General features: G+C 41.9%; 1 protein-coding gene across 3 annotated transcripts; it reads left to right on the top strand.

Moving 5' to 3' along the window:
- The first annotated feature begins 1,257 nt into the window (after positions 1–1,257).
- Positions 1,258–19,430, top strand: DDX6 (DEAD-box helicase 6). 3 transcript variants are annotated; one of them, XM_080567453.1, is made up of 15 exons: positions 1,288–1,415; positions 2,762–2,852; positions 3,619–4,092; positions 5,501–5,564; positions 6,043–6,147; positions 7,327–7,456; positions 7,927–8,073; positions 8,313–8,411; positions 9,135–9,253; positions 9,719–9,847; positions 10,182–10,298; positions 12,003–12,066; positions 12,986–13,087; positions 13,808–13,992; positions 15,195–19,430. In XM_080567453.1, the coding sequence occupies exons 3-14, from the start codon at positions 3,893–3,895 to the stop codon at positions 13,981–13,983; spliced, it is 1,452 nt and encodes a 483-aa protein (XP_080423579.1). In that variant the 5' UTR covers positions 1,288–1,415; positions 2,762–2,852; positions 3,619–3,892; the 3' UTR covers positions 13,984–13,992; positions 15,195–19,430. The 3 variants fall into 3 exon arrangements, with proteins under 3 accessions (XP_080423577.1, XP_080423579.1, XP_080423578.1); XM_080567451.1 differs by lacking the exon at positions 2,762–2,852 and having other exon boundaries at positions 1,258–1,415; XM_080567452.1 differs by lacking the exon at positions 2,762–2,852 and having other exon boundaries at positions 1,292–1,444.
- The last annotated feature ends 767 nt before the right edge of the window (positions 19,431–20,197 follow it).

Here is a 20,197-nt window from a genome sequence, read left to right as displayed (position 1 = left end):
CTGATGGAGATGATTGTGCTGTCTGTGACAGAAAAAATTGGATTCCTTTTAAATTAAATGGAAGAATAACTGAAAGAAGTCTTCTACTAAGATTTTCTGCTTCTAGGTTCAGTACTTTGTTGGAGGTTGGACTCCAATTTGGTGATTCCAAATAATCCAGAGCTTGGCCCCATCCAGCCTTTGTGAAGAAAAACACCCCCAAAAGATGTAAATTCATTGCTGTCTATTCTGGAAAACAGACCAGCAGCACACTCTGCATACATTTTTTAGTTAAGCATTGTTCTGGTTTAACCCGGCAAGCAGCAAAACACCACGCAACCATTGTTCCCCTCCCCTCACCCTCCCAGTGGGATGGGGGAGAGAATCAGAGGGAGGGGGAAAATAAAATTTGTGGGTTGAAATAAAGACAGTTTAATAGGACAGAAAAGGAAGGGAAAATAATAACAGCAGTAAAAGAATACAAAGCAAGTGATGCACAACGCAATTGCTCCCCAGCCGCTGCCCATCCTGTCCCTGAGCAGCAGCCCTCTCCTCTCCCCAGTTTTATCGTTCCACATGGACATGTCCCGTAGAACGTGGGACATCCCTCCGGCCAGAGGGGGTCAGCTGTCCTGGCTGCATCCCCGCTCAGCTCCTCGTGTACCCTCGGCCTCCTCGGGAGTGTAAGCACTGCTCTGCAACAACTGAGGCGTCAGTCGGCAGCATCGTCCTCCTCCTAAATCCCAAACACAGCACCTACCAGCTACTAGGAGGAAAATTAACTCCACCCTAGCCAAAGCCAGGACAAGCATAGAGAGAAACAATGATCTAAAACTGTCTGTAGTTGCAAGGCACTAGGAAAAAAAAAAGTGAGGGAAATACATTTTTTTGGGGGGGGAAGCATGGGAGATCTGCAAATTTTTTTTGTAATTTCCAGAATTTATAGACTAGTGCTTAAGATTGCATTACTGTTGTGCCTCAGTTCTTCAAAGTCCTTGTACGCATAGCAGTTATACAGAAAGGCGGGCAGTACCCTTATTACAGCAGTTATCGAGGCGGCTCCCCCCCCCCCCCCGGCGGCTCCCCGCCCCCCCTCAGGCCCTGCGGCGGCCGCGCGCACGCGGGGGCGCGGACGCCGCCCAGCGGCAGGGGCCGGGCGCGACAGCTGCGCGGCGCGGCCACGTGACTGCGGGAGCACCGCCCCGAGGAGCTCACGCAGGGCCGGGCGTGGCGCGCGCGTGCGTGCGTGCGTGCGTACGTGCGTGCGCGCGGGGCGGGGCCGGGCCGGCCTGCCCTGCCCTGCCCTGCCGGGAGGGGGAGGGCGCACGGGAGGAAGGAGGAAGCCGCCATCTTGGAGCGTCGAGTCGCCATAACAAGGCACCAAGCGGCAGCGAGAGGATTTTGTACCTGGGCGAGGGGGAGCGCGGCTGGTGGCGGTGAGCGCGGGCGGCGGCGCCGGGGCGAGGTGGGCCTGGGGGAGCGGCGAGGGGAGCCGCCGCCGCCGCGCCGGGCCTCGCCTCGCGGCCTGCGGCGCGCCGCGGTAGCGGCGGGGCCCGAGCGGGGCCTGGCGGCGTCGGGGGCCCGGCGGCGGGGCGGGGGGAGGCCGGGCCGGGGGCGGCGGGGCCGCGGGGCCGGGCCGCGGCGGCGCTCGCTGCCGCCCGGAGCGGCGGGGCCGCGGGCGAGGCCGCTCCATTGTTCGCGGGCGGGGGGTGCCGGTGTGGCGCAGCTGCTTTTCGCGGGCGGCGGCCTCGCCGCGGGGCCCGGGGCCGCTCCGCGCAGCGCTGGGGGTGACGCCGCAGTGCGGCCCGGGCTCGCCGGACACGATAGGCACCGCGGGGGCGCCCGCGGACGGGCCGCGCGTCGGCTTTGTGCCGGGGCCTGGCAGGCCCAGGGGCCCGGCAGGCCCAGCTCTGTCGCGACGGATCCGCGGTCGGCGGGAGAAGAGAGAGGCCTGGCGGCGGCTGCCCTTCCCGCCGGGCCTGCGGCCGGGGGGACGGCCGTTCCGCGGGGTCCTGTTCTCCATCGGGTCTTCGGTTTGCGAAATGGTGGCTGCTGTTGTCCGGGAACGTGGTGACCCCGCTGGGTTTGGCGAGGTCTTGTGTTTTTTAATCTTGCATCTTGTTGAAGGATGGCTACGAGCGAGAGGCTTTAAGGGAACTAGATATTTCCTCTACTAAAAATGTTTGCGTGATCTTTGCCACTTGTATCCGGGTTTGTTAGGTGACCATGGTGGCTTATATGATCTGTCTGTTTTTTTTTTTTAACTAAGTTAATGAGAGGGAGAGTTGTCCTTTCAGAGATGCACTGAAACCGTGCTTCTAGTCAGAAAGATAACTAGGAGAAATATCTTATTTCTACTGATTTTAAAGTTTTGCTGCAAAGCTCTAATTGATGCACTTGGAAACAGCTGGGAAGTCTGAGAAGAGTTTGCATTCCTTTTCCATCCTCTTGAAGTGCTCTTGAACGTATGTTTTATTCACTGGGGAAATGCCCTTTTTTTTTTTTGACCGCTCCACCTTAGCAAGCAGTAACCTGCTTTTCCTGTGCACTTCCTAAGTTGCAGGAGCTTTATGATGAGAAACTGTACAGGCAAGCAAACCTACTTTCAGTTGCTTTTGAAAGGTTTTGAACTACAAGTGTCTTGGCTGGCTAATATCGTTGTAAGGAGTTCTTCATCTCTGGGCCGTATTTTCTGTGTGTGAGACGCAGACTTTTTCTCTCTTTGCAGTTTTGGCAACACTTTTGTTAAATACAGTGTTGATACTAAGTCATGTTATCTTAGAATCATAGAGTGATGTGAGTTAGAAGAGACCTTTGAAGATCATCTAGTTCCAACTCCGAGTGCGATGTGAATCTTTACTGACGAATGGAAGGTAACATCAAGCAGGAAGCTAACTGATTCCTGGTGTAAATGTTTAGGCTCAGCAGGAAGCTGCTCTACTCTTAGTTCAGCACCATGATATCATTTGTTTCAATATTCTAAATGGTGTTAAATCAATGCCCAATAAAAAAGGTTATGAATAAGTTGGTTGAACTAACTTTTGGAGTTGGGGGAGGGTGAGTGCTTTGTTTTCACAGATAATGTCATAATTTCTATCATAATTCTAGCATCACTTCAATTTCACTTCTTACATGAAAAGGACAATCAGAGTAACGAGTATTTCTTCGGTTCTTGCTTTAATGTCCATTTGATATTGTGGTTTTGTTTTTTATCAAAAACTTGTGCATAATGTTGCTTAGGTTTTTATGGTTGCTTTTCTGTGTCCCAGAAGAGGGGGAATTTCAAGAACAGGCAAAGCAATCGAGGTAATCTGTGCCTATTTCACAGGGGAATCTAGGTACTGTTTTTCAAGTGGTTACTAGCTGGAAGGCTGCTGAAAGAAAGTACAGCTGTTTACACAGTCATCTTTGGTGACCTAAGCTCAGCTTTGTAGCAAGGGGAAAAAAAAAGTTTGATATGTCTCTGATAATTCCACCAAGAAAAAAGAAAAACAAATACTGTGTTGTGTGCTGCCTGGGAAGAGGTGATTTTTAGATAATATGCAGTGTTGCAGGCTATTTTAAAATAGCGAAGTCAACTGAAGGATTTGTATATACAGAAGTCCATGTATTAATTGTTACTGTCTGCTTCTTTTTCAGATTGAAGCAAGTGAATTCTGATATAACTCAACTTTGTTAGAGGGCTTTTTTTTTACAAAAAAAAAAAAAGGTTGATCCACAGTGCATCAGAGCAAGTTACTACTTTACTTTTGAGTGACTTACAGGTGCTTGCCTGCATTGCAATAAAGGACTCATATATTGAGCAAGACTTATTTATCTCTTCGTTTTGGAGAGTCTAATAAACTGTTATTACAGTTTCTGTACTGACTTTCAAAGTTTTGAAGTCTAAAAAGACATCTTTAAAAATAGAAGCATGAGCACGGCCAGAACAGAGAACCCTGTTATAATGGGTCTATCCAGTCAGAATGGGCAATTGAGAGGCCCTGTAAAACCCAGCGGGGGCCCAGGAGGTGGAGGCACACAGACTCAGCAACAGATGAACCAGCTGAAAAATGCCAACACAATCAATAATGGCACTCAACAACAAGCACAGAGTATGACCACCACTATTAAGTAAGTATTTGTGTCAACTGCCACAAGAATGTTAAAATTTGATATAAGGGAAAGTGTTCTTGGGTACTTGTGTTTTAAAAGTTCTGTTCTGTTGTTTTATGATGTTGATGACAGCAGTGTCCTAGGATGTGCATTACTAAACAAAAGCTGTATTTCCAGGTGTGAGCTGCTTTCTGGCAATTATCTTAGCAATGTATTTGTTGTGGAAATTGAATTTGACACTTTTCAGAACATGGAGCTGCTTGTCAGAGGTAGCCCACTGAGCAGCAGCATCCTGTTTTCTTTGCTCATTTCAAGTGGTATGAGAAGGAAGTTGGGGAGTGGGAAGGAACTGATATTTAAGACAGGAGGAAACATTGCCTAGTCCTAGTCCAGTTTTGTATGCTTTTCAGTTTGTTGCTGATCTCTCTCGTGGTGAGAAATTCTTTCAAGTTGGTTATCTTTTTTGTCAATGATTTGGAATAGTAGTGTGTGTTCTCCCCAGTGTAATGCTGAACTTCAGTCAAAGCCTAAGCTGAGATAATATGGTGCCACTATGACACCCTTGTATGCGTCTCTTCTCTCTTTTCTCATCAAAGTGTTTTAGGAAGCATGCTGATAAAATGTGAATGTGCTGGTTGGAAATTCTGACAGACTTACAAGACTTGTTTGGTACAGTAATGGGTAATTCTCTGCTGCCCCTGAGCAACATTCACTTTTCTTTTGCTACTTGGTTATTTTTGAAGAAAATACCTATCTTAGTGCGTAATGGCAAAATGGAATACTTGAATACTCATTTCAAGTTCTGGTGTAATTTATTTTATACTGGTTTACTAACCAGACTGATGAGGAAAACTCATCATAACTCACTCCTAACTGGCACTGGGGCAAAAAAGAACTTGCTCTCTTCTGTACAGGGTCTTTTTAGAGAGGACAAATGTCTAAATCTCACTGAGCAAAATTAAAAAACAGTTCAACAAGTGGAGTGTGTATTTACTTAATTTTCTCCCCCAGAGTATTTCCATCTTCTTTTATTATTGATAAAGAATAGATGGTCTCTGGGCATGAGGTTTTTATTTTTTGAAGTAGTTAACTATAGTTTTGTGGTTTTATTATAACTTATTACTTTATTATGAATATGTCAGTGTGTAGTTTTAAGTCTGTTCTACTGGATCAATTCAGTGCCCTAAAAATGGGATTTGAATCATGACTGGATAAAGATTTCACAAATTCTCTTGCACTTGGCAGACTGCTGAATTTCTGTGTTTACAGTTTCCTGCCTGTTGCATTCGCTTAGCTCAGAGAAGACTTGAGCTCATATGCGTAGGTGTTTTTAGCTTTCAAGATGTGAAAATGTTACATGTTAAATCACTGTTCCTAAGAAAATCAGGACACAAAAAGTTATTAAACCAGATTTTTTTTTCTGTAGACCTGGTGATGACTGGAAGAAGACTTTAAAACTCCCTCCAAAGGATTTGAGAATCAAAACTTCGGTAAGGACGTTTGAATTTTAGGAATAAATGTGGAATTAAAGTTGTGGGAGAAGCTGCAGTGGGTTTGTAAGCAAATATTCAAAGGCAGTTCAGCTATTGCTAACCTGTTTTAAATGAAGAATTGCCGTTTTAATTCTCTTAAAACTGCTTGGGAGAGATGTTTCTCTTGTAAAGCTCAAAAACAGAGTTAAGTGTGTATTTCTTTCTTACTGTTATGGCATGAGGCTGATTGTCAGTGGCTCCTGCAAGACAGAGATCAAAATACATCAGTGTATTCACAGTGTTGTATTTGGTTATTGGAAACTTAATATTTACTTCTCCACTGTATGGTATTGCATAGATTAGTGAGAACTCCTGTGTAGTAATGAAATGTGCTTTGTGATCTTCTTGCATAAGCACTCTCTCATTGACTCTGACTGATCTACAGCTGTGGATTGTATGACCTAATCTTATGGATGTGCTTTTTGTGATTATTCAGGACGTGACCTCCACAAAAGGAAATGAGTTTGAAGATTACTGTTTGAAACGGGAGTTGCTGATGGGAATTTTTGAAATGGGCTGGGAAAAACCATCTCCTATTCAGGTTGTTAAAACGGACTAGTTATAAGCAGCAGCTTAATTTTTTATAAACTCTGAAATTCTTGTGCTTAAATGTCAGATATTATGTCATGGTTTGGGAAAACTTGGGATTTGAAAACTGGGGATTTGAACCGTGGAATTTTGTTTCCATTTGGGGAAGGAAACCGTAGAGGCATTGGTATGTTAATCCCATGTTCAGTAGCATCCTTCAGATAAGTAGTCGCAGTGAGTACAGGGATGTTCTTGTAAGTTTTCTGGAAAACAGGTCTGCCATAGGTTGCATACCTTTATTTGTTACTAAGATATCTGTATCACCCATTCTTGGCTTTTTTTATCATAAATATCTGGAAGGAGTCATAATGGAGATTATAGGAGAGAGAGTGTTAGTAAGTTTACTTTTTCTGTTTCTCCATCTTGTTTTTACTTTTAGGGCTGATTCCATCAGTAAATGTTAATGTATGTAAACTTAGGGGAGTGGGTGTGGTGTTGAACTCTTCCCCCGTGCTACTGACATCCAGGCCATTTTATCTCCTTAAGGAATGGAGGAAGCTATGGCTTTTTGTTAATTTATCTGCTTTAGAACAGATTCTAATGTGTCAGCTTTTCCAAATGAAAAGGCCGAATGTACTTGGGTCATTTAGATATTGCTGTAAAAGAAAGCAAATGAAAAATACTTCTGGCCTTTGCCTGAGTGGCTGAAGTTTTAAAAAGGAAGCCCGCTGGTTTTGAGAAGTGTATCACAGAAACATGCAGGTTTGAAATTACATGGGCTGATGCCTTTCCAATGTTAAGATACATGTGGGCATTTTTTCCCATTGGAGGAGTTTGCTAGTGATTCTCACTGTCTCCTCATGTTTTTTCCTAATTTTTCACTTTTTTTTTTTTACTAATGCGTCTGTATGGGTTTACAGTTCCTGCAGTAACCGAGCACTGGTTCTCATCCTATCTGGTCATAAGAGGACTTTACGTGAGACGTTGGGAGCAGAGCTATTGCTTTGCTGGGGAGCTCTTTGCTGATAGGTTAAACTCCTTCCTGCTGTGTGTAAGTCTACAATACTTTCAGTAGCAAGATACTCTTTCATGGAACAGGTTTAACATCATATAGCGAGGAGAGTTATATTTGGCCAGTCTCTAGTGAGCATGGCTCATGATTGCTCATGTGCTGACTGTCATTGCATTTCAGGAGGAGAGCATCCCCATTGCTTTATCTGGTAGGGATATCTTGGCTAGAGCGAAAAATGGAACAGGCAAGAGTGGAGCCTACCTCATTCCCTTACTTGAACGGCTAGACTTAAAGAAGGACAACATACAAGGTCAGTTGGGATGGGTCTTCCTTGGCTGCATCCAGGTAATAGTATTGGTCACTGTGCAGCAGACTTGAATCTAAAAGTGGTCGACAGAATGCAGCAGTGTAGGTTATCTGCTTATATTTGTAAAGCAAGTACATAGGGAGTGGTGGAGGGAAAGTGAAATTTTAAATTTCCAGTTTCTTTTAAAAACTTGAAGATGTCTTCTGGACTTTACTGTCTTGCCCTGGAAAATGGATTTGGAGTAACACAGAAGCATGGTGGCTGGGTGACTCATGTGGAGGGAATAGCAAGGGATATAGAACCCTTGCATGGCATTTGTCTTGTTTTAAGCAGTTTCTAGGACTTACTCGGGGTATTTAGAGTGGAACTCCAAAACCGCAGAAGTATGGCTTTCATGAAGTCTCTGTCCTCTACAGAGAAGTATTTTTGATAGTGTGTTATTAGTAACTCATGCCGACACTTTTAACTTCCAGCAATGGTGATTGTTCCCACCCGTGAACTAGCCCTGCAGGTCAGTCAAATCTGTATCCAAGTCAGCAAACACATGGGAGGTGCCAAAGTGATGGCAACAACAGGAGGAACCAATTTGCGAGATGACATAATGAGGCTTGATGATACAGGTCAGAGCACCTTTGCTATGCTACAGTTGGTGTTTGGGCTTTTACAATGTGGCATTCTAATTTCTGCTTTTTTTGTTATGTCTGTGTTATTGTTACGCTTGTTACAGGAAGACTGTATTATGTCTTAGTCACTGTTTGTTTACAGTCATTCTCTCAATCTGTTGGTATAAAACATGTCTCTGAATGCTGGAAACGTTGTTTTAGTCACCTTAAATTTTTTTTCTCTTCTAACCTTACAGTGCATGTGGTGATAGCTACCCCTGGCAGAATTCTCGATCTCATCAAGAAAGGAGTAGCAAAAGTTGAGCATGTCCAGATGATAGTATTGGATGAGGCAAGTTGCTCATATTAAACCTTTTGGTGTATTAACAATTTAAACGAATGATGTGTCTCAGCCAGCCACCTCATTATATACAGCAACAAATACCTTTGCTTAGGGATACTAAGGTTATAGCTAATTCATTTCTTCTTGTTTTTGAGAAGGTATATGGGCATAAGAGCTCTTCTGCATGTAAAACTTCCAAGAAAACAGCCTAGGAAGGTTTGCCTTTTCTGTTGACTGTTCCTGCGAAATAGATAAGCAGTCTATTCTGAACTGAAGGATTGTTTTTCATTTGGTATCTGTTCATAATGAATGCGTTGTGCTTACCACATAAGTTCATGTAACCTGATTTATAAACATCCAACAGACTGCTAAGTGAGAGGTTGAGAAAAATAATTGTGTGAAAGCTCTTGGATGACTCTGATAGGAACAGTGATAGCTATTTTTGGTTTAGAACTCCCATTGTATGTATTTTTATTCAGTTTGATTCTGCTTAAGTCAGTATTGAAAACTGGGAAATGTAAACTTCCTTCTACTGATGTATCCTGTTTTCAGAAACTAAATCAAATGTCATTTGGAGTGTGGTATTCACTCCAGAGGGGGTGATACCATTGTGAAGGTGGGAAGGAGAATATTCCCGGTGTGTTTGTGTTTCTTCTCCAGCGTGATACTACCAGAAAACTGAAATATTGCCCTACTTCTTTGACTTACTCGTTTGTGCTTGTGTTGTTACAGGCAGATAAGTTGCTGTCTCAAGATTTTGTACAAATAATGGAAGACATTATTCTCACGCTACCTAAAAACAGACAGATTTTGCTCTACTCAGCCACTTTCCCTCTGAGTGTACAGAAATTCATGGTGAGTGTAGTTGGATTCAGATACATGTGATTGTGGTGACACTGCACCTGAGGTGCATGAGTGGGTGTTGCTCATTTATTTATGCATCCACACTTCTCTGGTTTAATATACCAGCCTCAGTGTAGGACAGCAAATTTGAAATAACTTTTGTCCAGAAATAATGTTAATGGGAAGTTAAGTATATGTAATTCTTGCATGTAAGGTACTGTTTTCCTCTTTATACAGTAGTTAACGCCATCTGTGTTGATTTGCTTCTAGAAGGTGATCCTGTTTAGCCTGGCATGATGCCTTCGTTTTTTAAGTAATCCTTTGTGAAATTTCACCTACCCTGTCTAGTGACAGGCATAAAGATTGGCTAGTTAGTGCATCCTTGCGATGGAAGAATTAAATGTGCTACAGGATGGGAAGTCCTTATGTGGTTTTGCATATAGATATGCCTGCTTTATTTTTATCTTTATCTTTCAGAATTCCCATTTGCAGAAACCCTATGAGATTAATCTGATGGAGGAGTTAACCTTGAAGGGAGTTACTCAGTACTATGCCTATGTAACTGAGCGTCAGAAAGTTCATTGCCTCAATACGCTGTTTTCCAGGGTAAGCAGTGTAGGTCAGGTTAAGAACTTACAAATGCTTTGTTTCCTTCAAAGTCAAGAATAAGATTCAGAGTGACAGACTTTTTTTTTCCTTGTCAAACTGTGCTAATCATACTATATAAGCTGAAGCTAAAAATGAGTGTGCTTGCCTCAAACAAAACTTGCCGTGCAGTTTTGTTACGTGTTAACTTTTTTTCCCTCTTGTACAAAAATATTTATGGTATGAATTACTTGCAGCACCTGTCTTGCCTTCTTTCTGCAAGGGATTTAGATCTGCCTTAGATCATCTGTTACTAAAATTCTGCATTTACTTAACACGCTTCTTATATGTTCAGCTCCAGATTAACCAGTCGATCATTTTCTGCAACTCCTCTCAACGGGTTGAATTGTTAGCCAAAAAGATCTCCCAGTTGGGCTATTCCTGCTTCTATATCCATGCTAAAATGAGGCAGGTGAGTATGAAGTTACAGTGGTTTATGTCCTGCTACATGATTTCATGTCCTACTCCACAGATGTAGCACATAGCTGAATTAAGTCTCATACTTGCTTTAAATTTGCATGTTCTTCAAAAACTTAGACATGTATTGCTTTGCTATCGCTTCAGTTTTGTTTTCAGACTCCTCCCCCCCCATAATTAAACCTTTTTCCGGAGCGTTTAGTGTAGCTGTTCATGGGGTATTCAGGAGTACAAACAGAAAGAACAATACTCAGCTGATCTGAGTGCCTAGCCTGGCTTTGCAAGCAGTAAATCTTGCACTGTGGCTGTAGGGGAATCTGAGAATGCAGGGAGATGGCTTTGATCGAAGCTCTTACTTGAAAGCATTGACTGCTGAATAGTGATTGAGCTCCAGTGGCCTAGTTTACAAAACTATGAAAAATGTCTGCAGCTTTGCTGGTGCAGGAATTTCTGTTACTTGTAGATCAGTTCACATGTCCTCAAGAGTCATGCTCTTGATTTCCTTGTTATCGGTGAGTGTACTAAAAGGCATTGTCAAAAGGTTGAAGTGGTGCATGTAAGACAGGAGTACTTTGAAATACTTCGCATTTTATATGTAAACTTGAATAAATTCATATGAAAGCGTTACGGGAAGCCTAGCTTGCTGTACATTGGGCTGGCAGGTAATACAAATGTTTGCTGGGCTATGTGCAGACCAGCATTTCTTTAAACAGAAAAGGAGGCAGTGCCAGTATTGAGCATAGACACAGATATGCAAATGGATTCCCTGAAGTCTGTTTCTTGTTTATTTCTGATTTGTCAGTAGATAATGTGTGTGGCAAAAGGCAGGTATCTTTGTGTGGGAAGTTTCAACTTGTTAATTTTGCTCTCTAAAAATGATACTACTTAATTTTTGTGTGGTCCAAAGGAACTTGTTGTTGAGAGGGGAGTCTTCATAGACAATTGGCGCATACCATCCCTATCTGTGCTTCAGGGGTGAAAAACATTCTTTAGTGGAAAATGAAGAGGCTTCCTTTTTTAAAGGAAGGATGTTTCCAGATTTAATGTAAATGATGAAAAATTTATTGCTAGGACATAAAATGAATAAAATGTATTGAAATTGGCACAGGGATCGGGGAGATGATAGTCAAAATGCCAGGAATGAAAATAAGCTTTGGGCACAGAAATTTTTTTTGGTAAAACTAAAAACTTTTTTTATGGATCTGCATGTCATGAAACAATATCCTACCTGATTTCTTGTACTCTTTCACATATGCTGGTTACTGTGTTTTCTGCTTGCAGAAATCAGTATGAGGCACTTCATTTTTTTGGGGGGGGGGGGGGGGGGAGGGAGAGCTCATAGCTACAGAGGCCAATTGATTAGCATGATGTTGTTCCTTTTAGTAGCAGTCAATCTAACTTCCCTAGTGCAGGTTTCATGTACTTGTAATTTATGATGATACTATTCTGAGATTAATTTGTGTAACTAATTGAGATTTGTAGACAAAGTTAAATGTTTTTGCCTAAAAGTGGTTCTGAAGGCCCCTCTGGCAAGTTTTTTAGAATATATGGATAAGAAGTGTTAAGAAATAGTACTAGCAGCTTTGACTCAGCTGTCAGTAGTGATGAGGGGAAGGAATTTATGTGAATGAAGTTGTTTGTAACTTGAATACCTACCTGAAAGTCACAGTTGTTTTTATTTGTTTTTATGTATTTCCAGGAACACCGCAATCGTGTGTTCCACGATTTCCGAAACGGCTTATGCCGCAATCTTGTTTGCACTGGTAAGAGTTCCTAAATGTTTTTGTTTTTCTGAAGGTTGTGATAGAAAGCTGATTAGTCATTAGCCCAGGTGTGGCAGGTAACTTGATTTGTGATAAAGCAAGTTAATGGTTTGATTAGAGAATTTTGTCAAGTGTGTGTAGGGCAGAGTGCTGCACTCGTTTAGGTGTATGGGTTTGGTCTTTTGTGACAAACTGAAGTTGCAACTTGTTAACAAATCCTTTTATTGTGATAACCTGTGTTTCCTGCTTCAGTTACCTTTTCTGTATGTTTTCACAAGTGCTCTGTAAATTGTTCGGCCATAAGCTTTACAAAAGAACAGAACTGTAGGTGTAACTGTGGCTAGGATTACTGGACTACATTTTGCTGATTCTTTACACGTCTGTAGTTCATCTTTCCTAAATGGTCTGTAGTTGCGATTGGTCTGTATATGGCGTGAGTTATCCACAGTACAGCCTGTTTGGGCAGTACCGTGGCAGTTGCTACATGCATCTGGGTAGTCTTAACTCAACTTGAAGTGAAATAAAAAGAGCTAAGCTGATGGGATGTAGTTCAGATCTCAAGTCTGTTGTGACAATGGCAACATGTGCTGTGTTTGAGGAGGTGCTTGTATAAGATGACCTACTCAAAAATAGTCTAACATGCAAAAACTGGCTTGATGTTAATTACTTTTTTGGCATAGATTTGAAGATTTGAGGTCTTGATCATTCTTCTTGTATTACGCTTAAAGTGGATAAAGAGCAAGAAGAAGCTGTAACAGAATTGTATGTAAAATGCCTTGATACGAGGAAAGCTTATATTTATAAACTAGTGCTAGCTAGTGTTAATTGTTCCTAAATTTTCTACCCGAAATCAACTTTTATATAATATATATATATAATAATCAATAATCAATTATTCATGACCTGAATTGTCTTTCAGATCTGTTTACCCGAGGTATTGATATCCAAGCTGTGAATGTGGTGATAAACTTTGATTTCCCAAAGCTGGCAGAGACTTATCTCCATCGTATTGGCAGATCAGGTGAGAGGAGAAGCATCTTTTAGAAACAACTTGGATAACTGTCATTTTTTTCTTTAGCATTGAATTGGCTTCTGCTTTTTATTACTATACTTGAACTATTTTGAATAGCTTTGATTTTTCTGACAAATTTATCTTTTGGGTACCATATCATGATTATTCTCACAAATACGTGAATAAATGGCTGTGTTCTTTAAACTAGTCCGAAAAGCCTAATGCAAAAAAAACACTCCATATTTTGCTTCAGTCTCATGAGACTTGATGTGATTTTTTTTTTTTGCAGTTTGGGAGAATTTTATACTGAAAATTTAGCTTCTGTGGTTTAAGCATCGTTTTTTTTTCTCCTTCGTGTTTCCAGTGCCTGGGCATCTACTAGATACATCTTCAAAAAAGGCGATAGGTGATGGAACTCAGTGTACTTGAACTCTGTAGTTCAGGCTTGTTCAATAACTGTTTCATTTAATAAGGGGTGGACATGTGTACTGTAGTAGTAGAAGACTTTGAGTTGGTTATTAATGAATACGTGCAGTTGGAGCATTTTTAACCTCTTGGTTTTTCTTACTCCTGTAGTTGTACAGAAGTCCTTAAATGCTTTCAAAGACCTGTTGCAGAGTCTGGATTTTCCTTTACCATCGGAGGGCAGTGTTACTAATGCCAGAATCTGCAGACTCTTTCAATCAACCTTCTATTACTCGGTTCAGGTTGTTTTTTTTCTTTTTTGAGGTCGCTTTGGTCATCTTGGCCTGGCCATCAACTTGATCACCTATGATGATCGATTCAACCTGAAAAGTATTGAGGAGCAGTTGGGAACTGAAATTAAACCCATACCAAGCAACATTGACAAGAGCCTGTATGTGGCAGAATACCACAGTGAACCTGTAGAAGATGAGAAACAGTAACCATAATGCGTATGTAAATGCCTTCCTGAATAGAGAAGTTGTTGGATAAAAGAAGAGCTGGGCTGAATATTGTTGCAGGGGAAGAGGGAAACTGATGTGCCAAACGTGCCTGAATATGAAAACAAGGGTTTGAAATAGATTGTCAGTGAGGGTGGGAAGATTGGTGTTTGGAGAGGCTAGGATGCCTGCTAGTAGCCTAAAGAGTTCTTTCTGTATTGCTTAGCTAAAAAGAGAAGTAGGTGATGGCAGAAAGGGAGGTGGTAATCAAAAAAGCCAGGAGAGAAAGTGGATCTCTAAGAATTTTGCACCAACAAAAAAGCCTAATCAGCTCAGCAGCTGAAAGAAACAGATTCAAGCTATAGGTGCCTCATGTTTTGTCTTCTCATAGACATATATTCATAGAACCTCCTACAAAGTAGGTAGCAAAGCTGTAATTCATCTTCATTGCCACTTGAGGTCTACGTAGCATAAAAAAAAAAAGGCTTCACTGCCAGGGTGTCTCAAAGTGTGGCTTTTCTTGATCGCTGTCTGAGGAAAAAATGCTAAGTCGATTTCTTTTTTCAATCCAGGGAAATTGTTGTTCTTAGAGTCAGGCCAAATAGAGGGTGATGTTTGATCTGTTTTTAGTTAAGATGCTATGTTATGCAACGTCAAGAGATGACACTGTTTGGGTTGAAAGTAATTTTGTTGTGTATTTTCTCCTAGAGATTGTGAATTAGAAAATACTGATGAAGCTACTGAAATTGCTCTCAGCTGACAAAAACCAAAAATTGCCAAAGAAGCAGATTGCTAGAGAGAGATAAAATGAACCTGTGTCTACTTGAAATAATTTAAGGATAGTCCTACTCAGTCATGCCAAAATGACTTGCAGTCTTTGCTTTGCTTTATTAATCTTTTAAAATAAATAAGTACATAGACAAAACAAATCAGATGACGAACCTGGGCAGAGCTCTTGGGTGGCTTCTTTAAGGGGAATGCTGTAACCTTGTCTGAGAATTGTACACCACTTAATGACAGTAAACAAGTGTGTAGTTGTGCCATTTAGGTATAATTGGGTAATAGTAGCACTTCTTTTTGAGGTGCAGTGATTGAAGATGAGCTGTTCTAAATGCTGTTGGCTTTTCCGGAGCAGCTACATACTCAGTGTGATTCATTACTTACATTCTGGTTTTGCATAGAATTGATTTAACTGTGGGTGTTTTTTTTTTAAGGTTTTGACTACACATGCCGGAAGGTGAAGCCCTTTGATCCACATCTGTGACACATCATTTCTTTGGGGATACCCTTCTCTTTGTGGGTTTTTCTTCGTCTTTTCATTTCGGAACTATGAAGACTAAAGAGCTTGGCCTTTTTTCTTTTTAAATTTGGCAGCAAGGAAGAAAGAAGATGAAAGGAGGAATGTCTTTTTGTTTTTCCACTTGTTTGCACTGTGTGCTGATTGAACATTAGTTGCACTAACTGCTGGTTTTAAATTTTTTTTTCTTTGGGTGGGAGGGGCAACAAGGGAAGAAGAGAAACCCTGGAAAGAGAAGAATCTTGATGAACACAAGCTTGTCTGCGATTTCAAATTCTTCAACCATCGACTGAGTGCATTTCAACTTCTCCCTGTTTACTCATCTGTTTTTAAGCTAAAGAGCTTGTTACTTATTCGTGCAAAGTGCCTTATGCTATGAGACCATTCAGAATATCACCTTTCCGACACAGCCCAAGGAATCAACAGCTGTTTTTGGTTTCAGGTCAAAGTTCCCCTCTCTTCCCCCTCTCCTCCTCCCCAAGTACTCAAGGCCAGGGCTGGGAGGTGAAACTTATTGGTAATACTTTTTTTTCAACTTTTTTTTTTAATTGGAGGAGTTGATATGCATCTGCAGTTCACCCACATTGTAAATACTGTATTTAAAACAAAACCAACTTAAAATCTGGGCTGATTAGGTGCAGCAGCATAGCTCCAGAAGGAAAGAGTAGCCTAGCCTGTCACCCTTTGCAGGAGCCATAAGAAAAGCCCTGTGCTCTAGCAGAACACTAAAGACTGGTTTCCATAAGTCTCCATTAGTAGTTCCAGCACTTGATATGTAGACTTGTTTCAGAGCCATGGCCCTCTTTCTTCTGGTGCAGTGTGTCCCATAGAAAATCAGATGTGTATATTGTACAAACTTTGTAAATATTTTTTTTCTGTTTGGGTTCATATATAACTTTTTTTTTTTGATGAAGGTTGCTGGGGTTAAAGGGATTAGACTGATTATGGGAGCAGCTAAAGATGAGAGGGGCTCAGTTTTCTGCAACACTAAGCAATGAGAAATGCTCTGACCTCCCTGAAGAGCAGGCTTCCAAGTGTCCCTTGTCAGGGTGGGTTTGCTCTGGTGCTAGCAACACTGTCCTGTACCGCTTGTATTGAAGAGATTCCTTGCAGGGGCTCTGAGGCCTCAAAATCTGTTGCTTACCTTGTTCAAGATATTCTTTGATTTCCCACTTAGAAACGTCAGGAACTTCACAAGCTCTGAAGGGTGCCCTGACCTGTGTTCCACCATGGTGTGAGGGAAATCCAGCGGGTGTCAGTGTTGCTGAGCAGCATATGTATAAGGCGTGGATTTGGGTTTAAAAGAAACTGTAGAAAACTGATCTAGATGCATAAACTGACAGTTCTAGAGCTTTATGGGCTTGATTTACTTCCTGCAGCATTGTGCATTTTCTGCCCAAAACAGCCTCTATACAGATCTGTGAGCAGGTAAGGGTACAAAACCCCTGTTAGTGTCAGAAGCTACAGAAAGCTATTTGCCATCTTGTCTGTTTTGGCATGACTTGCTCTCTGTCACTCTGCGTTGTATATTGCTGGAAAATGCTTTCTGGTCAAATAGTGTTGCTTTAAATTGTGCCCCTCCCAACATGCTTGATGTTTGGCCTGATCTACAGGCAAGAGGAGTGAGACAAATCAAACTGTAAACTCTTAAAATTCCCTTTTAGCCTGTTCAACTACAGTGTCAGGAGGCACCTGGATGAACGCAATCCCTTTTGCTCAGTCATTTATTGTGTATACAGATGCTGCACTCACACCATGCTTGCTTATCTTAAGGCAGGAATTAATTGTCTTAATTTCTCCCATTTTGACACCCCCGCTTTTTTCTTTTGAGTAAAAATGTTTGGAACTAAAAGGCAGACTTAACTGTCCCATTTCCTTGAGGATCATAAGTACAAAATCAGGTGCCTCCTGACAACAACTTTACAAGATGGAAAGGGTGGTTTTTTTTTTTGTCAGCAGTGACTCCATAATTGTAGCAAATGCTGCACTAGAGTACAAACTCAAGAGCTTGGTCACAGACACTCTGTGAGCCACACAGCTTACATCTGACTGGCAGGTACTAAATGTAAACAACTTTGGGGTGCTTTTTGGGGGTGGGGGGTGGGGTGGGAGTTTGTGGGTGATAACTTTGACCAAAAGTAAAATCTTGCTCTTGTACTGCAGCCAGCTTACGATTTTCCAGAGAGACAGAAGAGGGATCATTTTGTGCAACAAAGACATGAAAAAATGTAAATAAAAGTTTTTTGTATCTTACCAGGGCGCACACACGTAACAAGAACAGGATAGCAGTGTTGAGTCAGATGTGTGTGCTCTGCTTGGATTTGTGGTAGGTTAGCCTGGTGCCATGCTTTGATGGTCCCTCTTAAAGCACAGAACTTTTAAATGGAAAGTATTACTTTAAACTCGGCCTCTATTTGAGGATTGGCACTTACCTAAACTATCAGGGGCACCGTTTTTAGGTGGCTTTCAGTAAAGAAGGAAGCAGCCTATTTTTGGTGCCAATAGGCTATCTCTAACAGATGCAATCTTGCAAATGGAAAGATGCTCCAAATGACTAGGATAAGCCTAGTTTTTGTTTTGTTTTTCCTGCCCAGGAGTAAGGAGTGTGTATAAGTCTTGGCTTTTTGAGATTCCTTTTGATCTCCTGTTGTTTTTCTAGTCACACACCAGCCTTTACATTTATGCATTACTTGGAGCCAGTTTCTGCCTTCAGTGATGAGCCCTAGGTCAAATAATTCCTCTGACAAAGATAACATTAAGAATCTGATGTATTCTGCATTTTCCCCCCGAAAGTCTAAAAAAAGCATCATCCTCTGAATCTGAAGAAATAGTGTTTCACAACTGGGTGAAATGGCTGTGAAGAGGGTGACGCAAATCTTCAGCCAACTTACTCCAGATGAGCTATAGGCTGGTCTCAGGATTTGCGCTGTCAAAGAGTGCAGTGCAGTTGCTGGAGGGCTTTCCTTGAAGGGAGGGGGGTGGGTTGGTCTCAAATACATATTTTAATTTCCAGAATGAGATGGGAGCATCTTTCCTTTGCCCTCTGGGACTTTTTTTGTGGGTAAGAACATGGAAGCTCAACATGAATACGTTGTATACATGTTGGTATCAAATCATCTCATTCTGATTGTTTTGATTTTTATTTTTACTTGGGATAGGGAAGGGTGTCTGCTCCAAGGATTTAAAAATGCTTCACACGCTTGTTTTTCAAATGACCGATAGGACTCAAACCTTGAGCAGAGAGCTGTTCTGTCATGGTTTCTGTTCTAGAGGTTATCGGGATGCCATGCCGCACCTGCTGAGCTGCCATCACAGTGGTTCTTGTCCTGGTGCTGGACTGAGTAGTACTGCTGGGGTTGAGCAGCTGTTGGTTTCTGAGGATGGGGGTGCACTTTGTTCCCAGGAGCTCCGGCAGCAAGGTCACCATTGTAAAGGTTGGGCAAAAGAAGTCCACACAAGGAGTTTTTCCAGTTGCTGTGAACTTGTAGTCTTTTTTTTTTTTCTTTTTGGAATCACAGTTTCTCTTCATGATAAGTCAGGTCTCTGGACCAAAGAGCATGCATCTGATCTTCAAAATAAGGCTTTGGCAGATTATTCTGTAGGTTTTGCTCAGTTCACTGTTGCATTGCTTAAAATGTCTTTATGTGGAAGCATTGTTAAATTCTGCTGTAGACAAATAAGGGAAGGGTAAGGAGGGGTGGTGGGAGGGATGGGTTTATTAAGATACAGCCTTGCTGTATTTTAACCGATAATTATGGGGAAGGGGTGTCAGGAGAAGAAAATAGTCACTGTTCCCTTTATAGAAAAAACCTGGAACTTTATTTCAAGAAAAAAATATTTGCAATTCACGTGGGATATCATAATCCAGTGGTCCCTAGTTAAGAAGTTGGTACTTTGTTAACCAGTGAACAACATGGAATAGTCCTTGAAAATATTCAGGGGAGGGAGGGGAAAATTGGCATTCTGTTAAATTGGTAATTGGCTAATTCTCCAGTGGAGCATGGATTTTGTTGAGAATGTGTTTTTCTCTGGATATGTACATGCGTTGCAGCACTGGCTTGTGAAGAGCTTCATGAGTTCAGAGTGCAAAAAAGACGAATGGTAAAATCCTGATTTTGTTGATTAAACTCAATAAAAGCTCCCTGGAACTCCAGATTGGTTTTGGTGTTTCTTTTAACAGTGCTAAGCAAAAAAAAAAAAAAAAAAAAAACAAACAATGCTGACCTTTTCTTCATTTCTTCATAGAAAGCCCTAGCACATGTCAACTAGCTTTGGAGAGATGCCTCAAGATGGTCAATGTGTCTAAATGGAAGGATTCTCCACTCCTTGGTGCTCATGCTTTCCGTACACTCATGACTAGGTGGTCTGTGCTCTTACAGAGTTCAATGCTCCAGTTTCAGCTAGCCTGGTAAACTTGGCTTTTGGTTGCAATACCCTGTTGGTGTGGATTACTACAATGAGAGTTTCTGTAAGGGGCTGGAGCAGAGCTGCAGAAGTCTCACTGGCCTGCATTTTTTTATTTTTTTTACCAGGAGTTGCCCTGAACTGGGGTGATTGTTTGGGTTGTTCACAGGCAACTGGTGAGGGGTAGGAAATGCGACAAGCTCTTGACTGGAGTCAGTTGCAGTCTCAGCTCGAGTACCTGTGAAAGGTGTGCTGCTTTTTATTGGTTATGTTTAAGGGAAAGCCAGCTAGCAAGGGAGGGATAACTGGTGCCAAGCTTCAGAATAATACTTCGTGTTTCCACCTTTTTTGCAACCAGAGCAGTTAAGTGGCATCAGGAGTTAAAACAAGGAGTAAGGTAAAAACTATTCTGCTATCCTTGTGAAAGAGGCCTTACACCCCTACCTGGTGTATACAGTTGCTGCTCAGTGTAAAACCAAGCCAGCACCACTGCACGTCCTCGATAAGATGCCTCTG

This window comes from Anser brachyrhynchus (genome assembly GCF_964034855.1).
Source record: "Anser brachyrhynchus genome assembly, chromosome: 25".
NCBI lineage: Eukaryota > Metazoa > Chordata > Aves > Anseriformes > Anatidae > Anser > Anser brachyrhynchus.
Note: the sequence above shows the minus strand (reverse complement) of the source record. Positions and strands in the feature narration are given on the sequence as shown.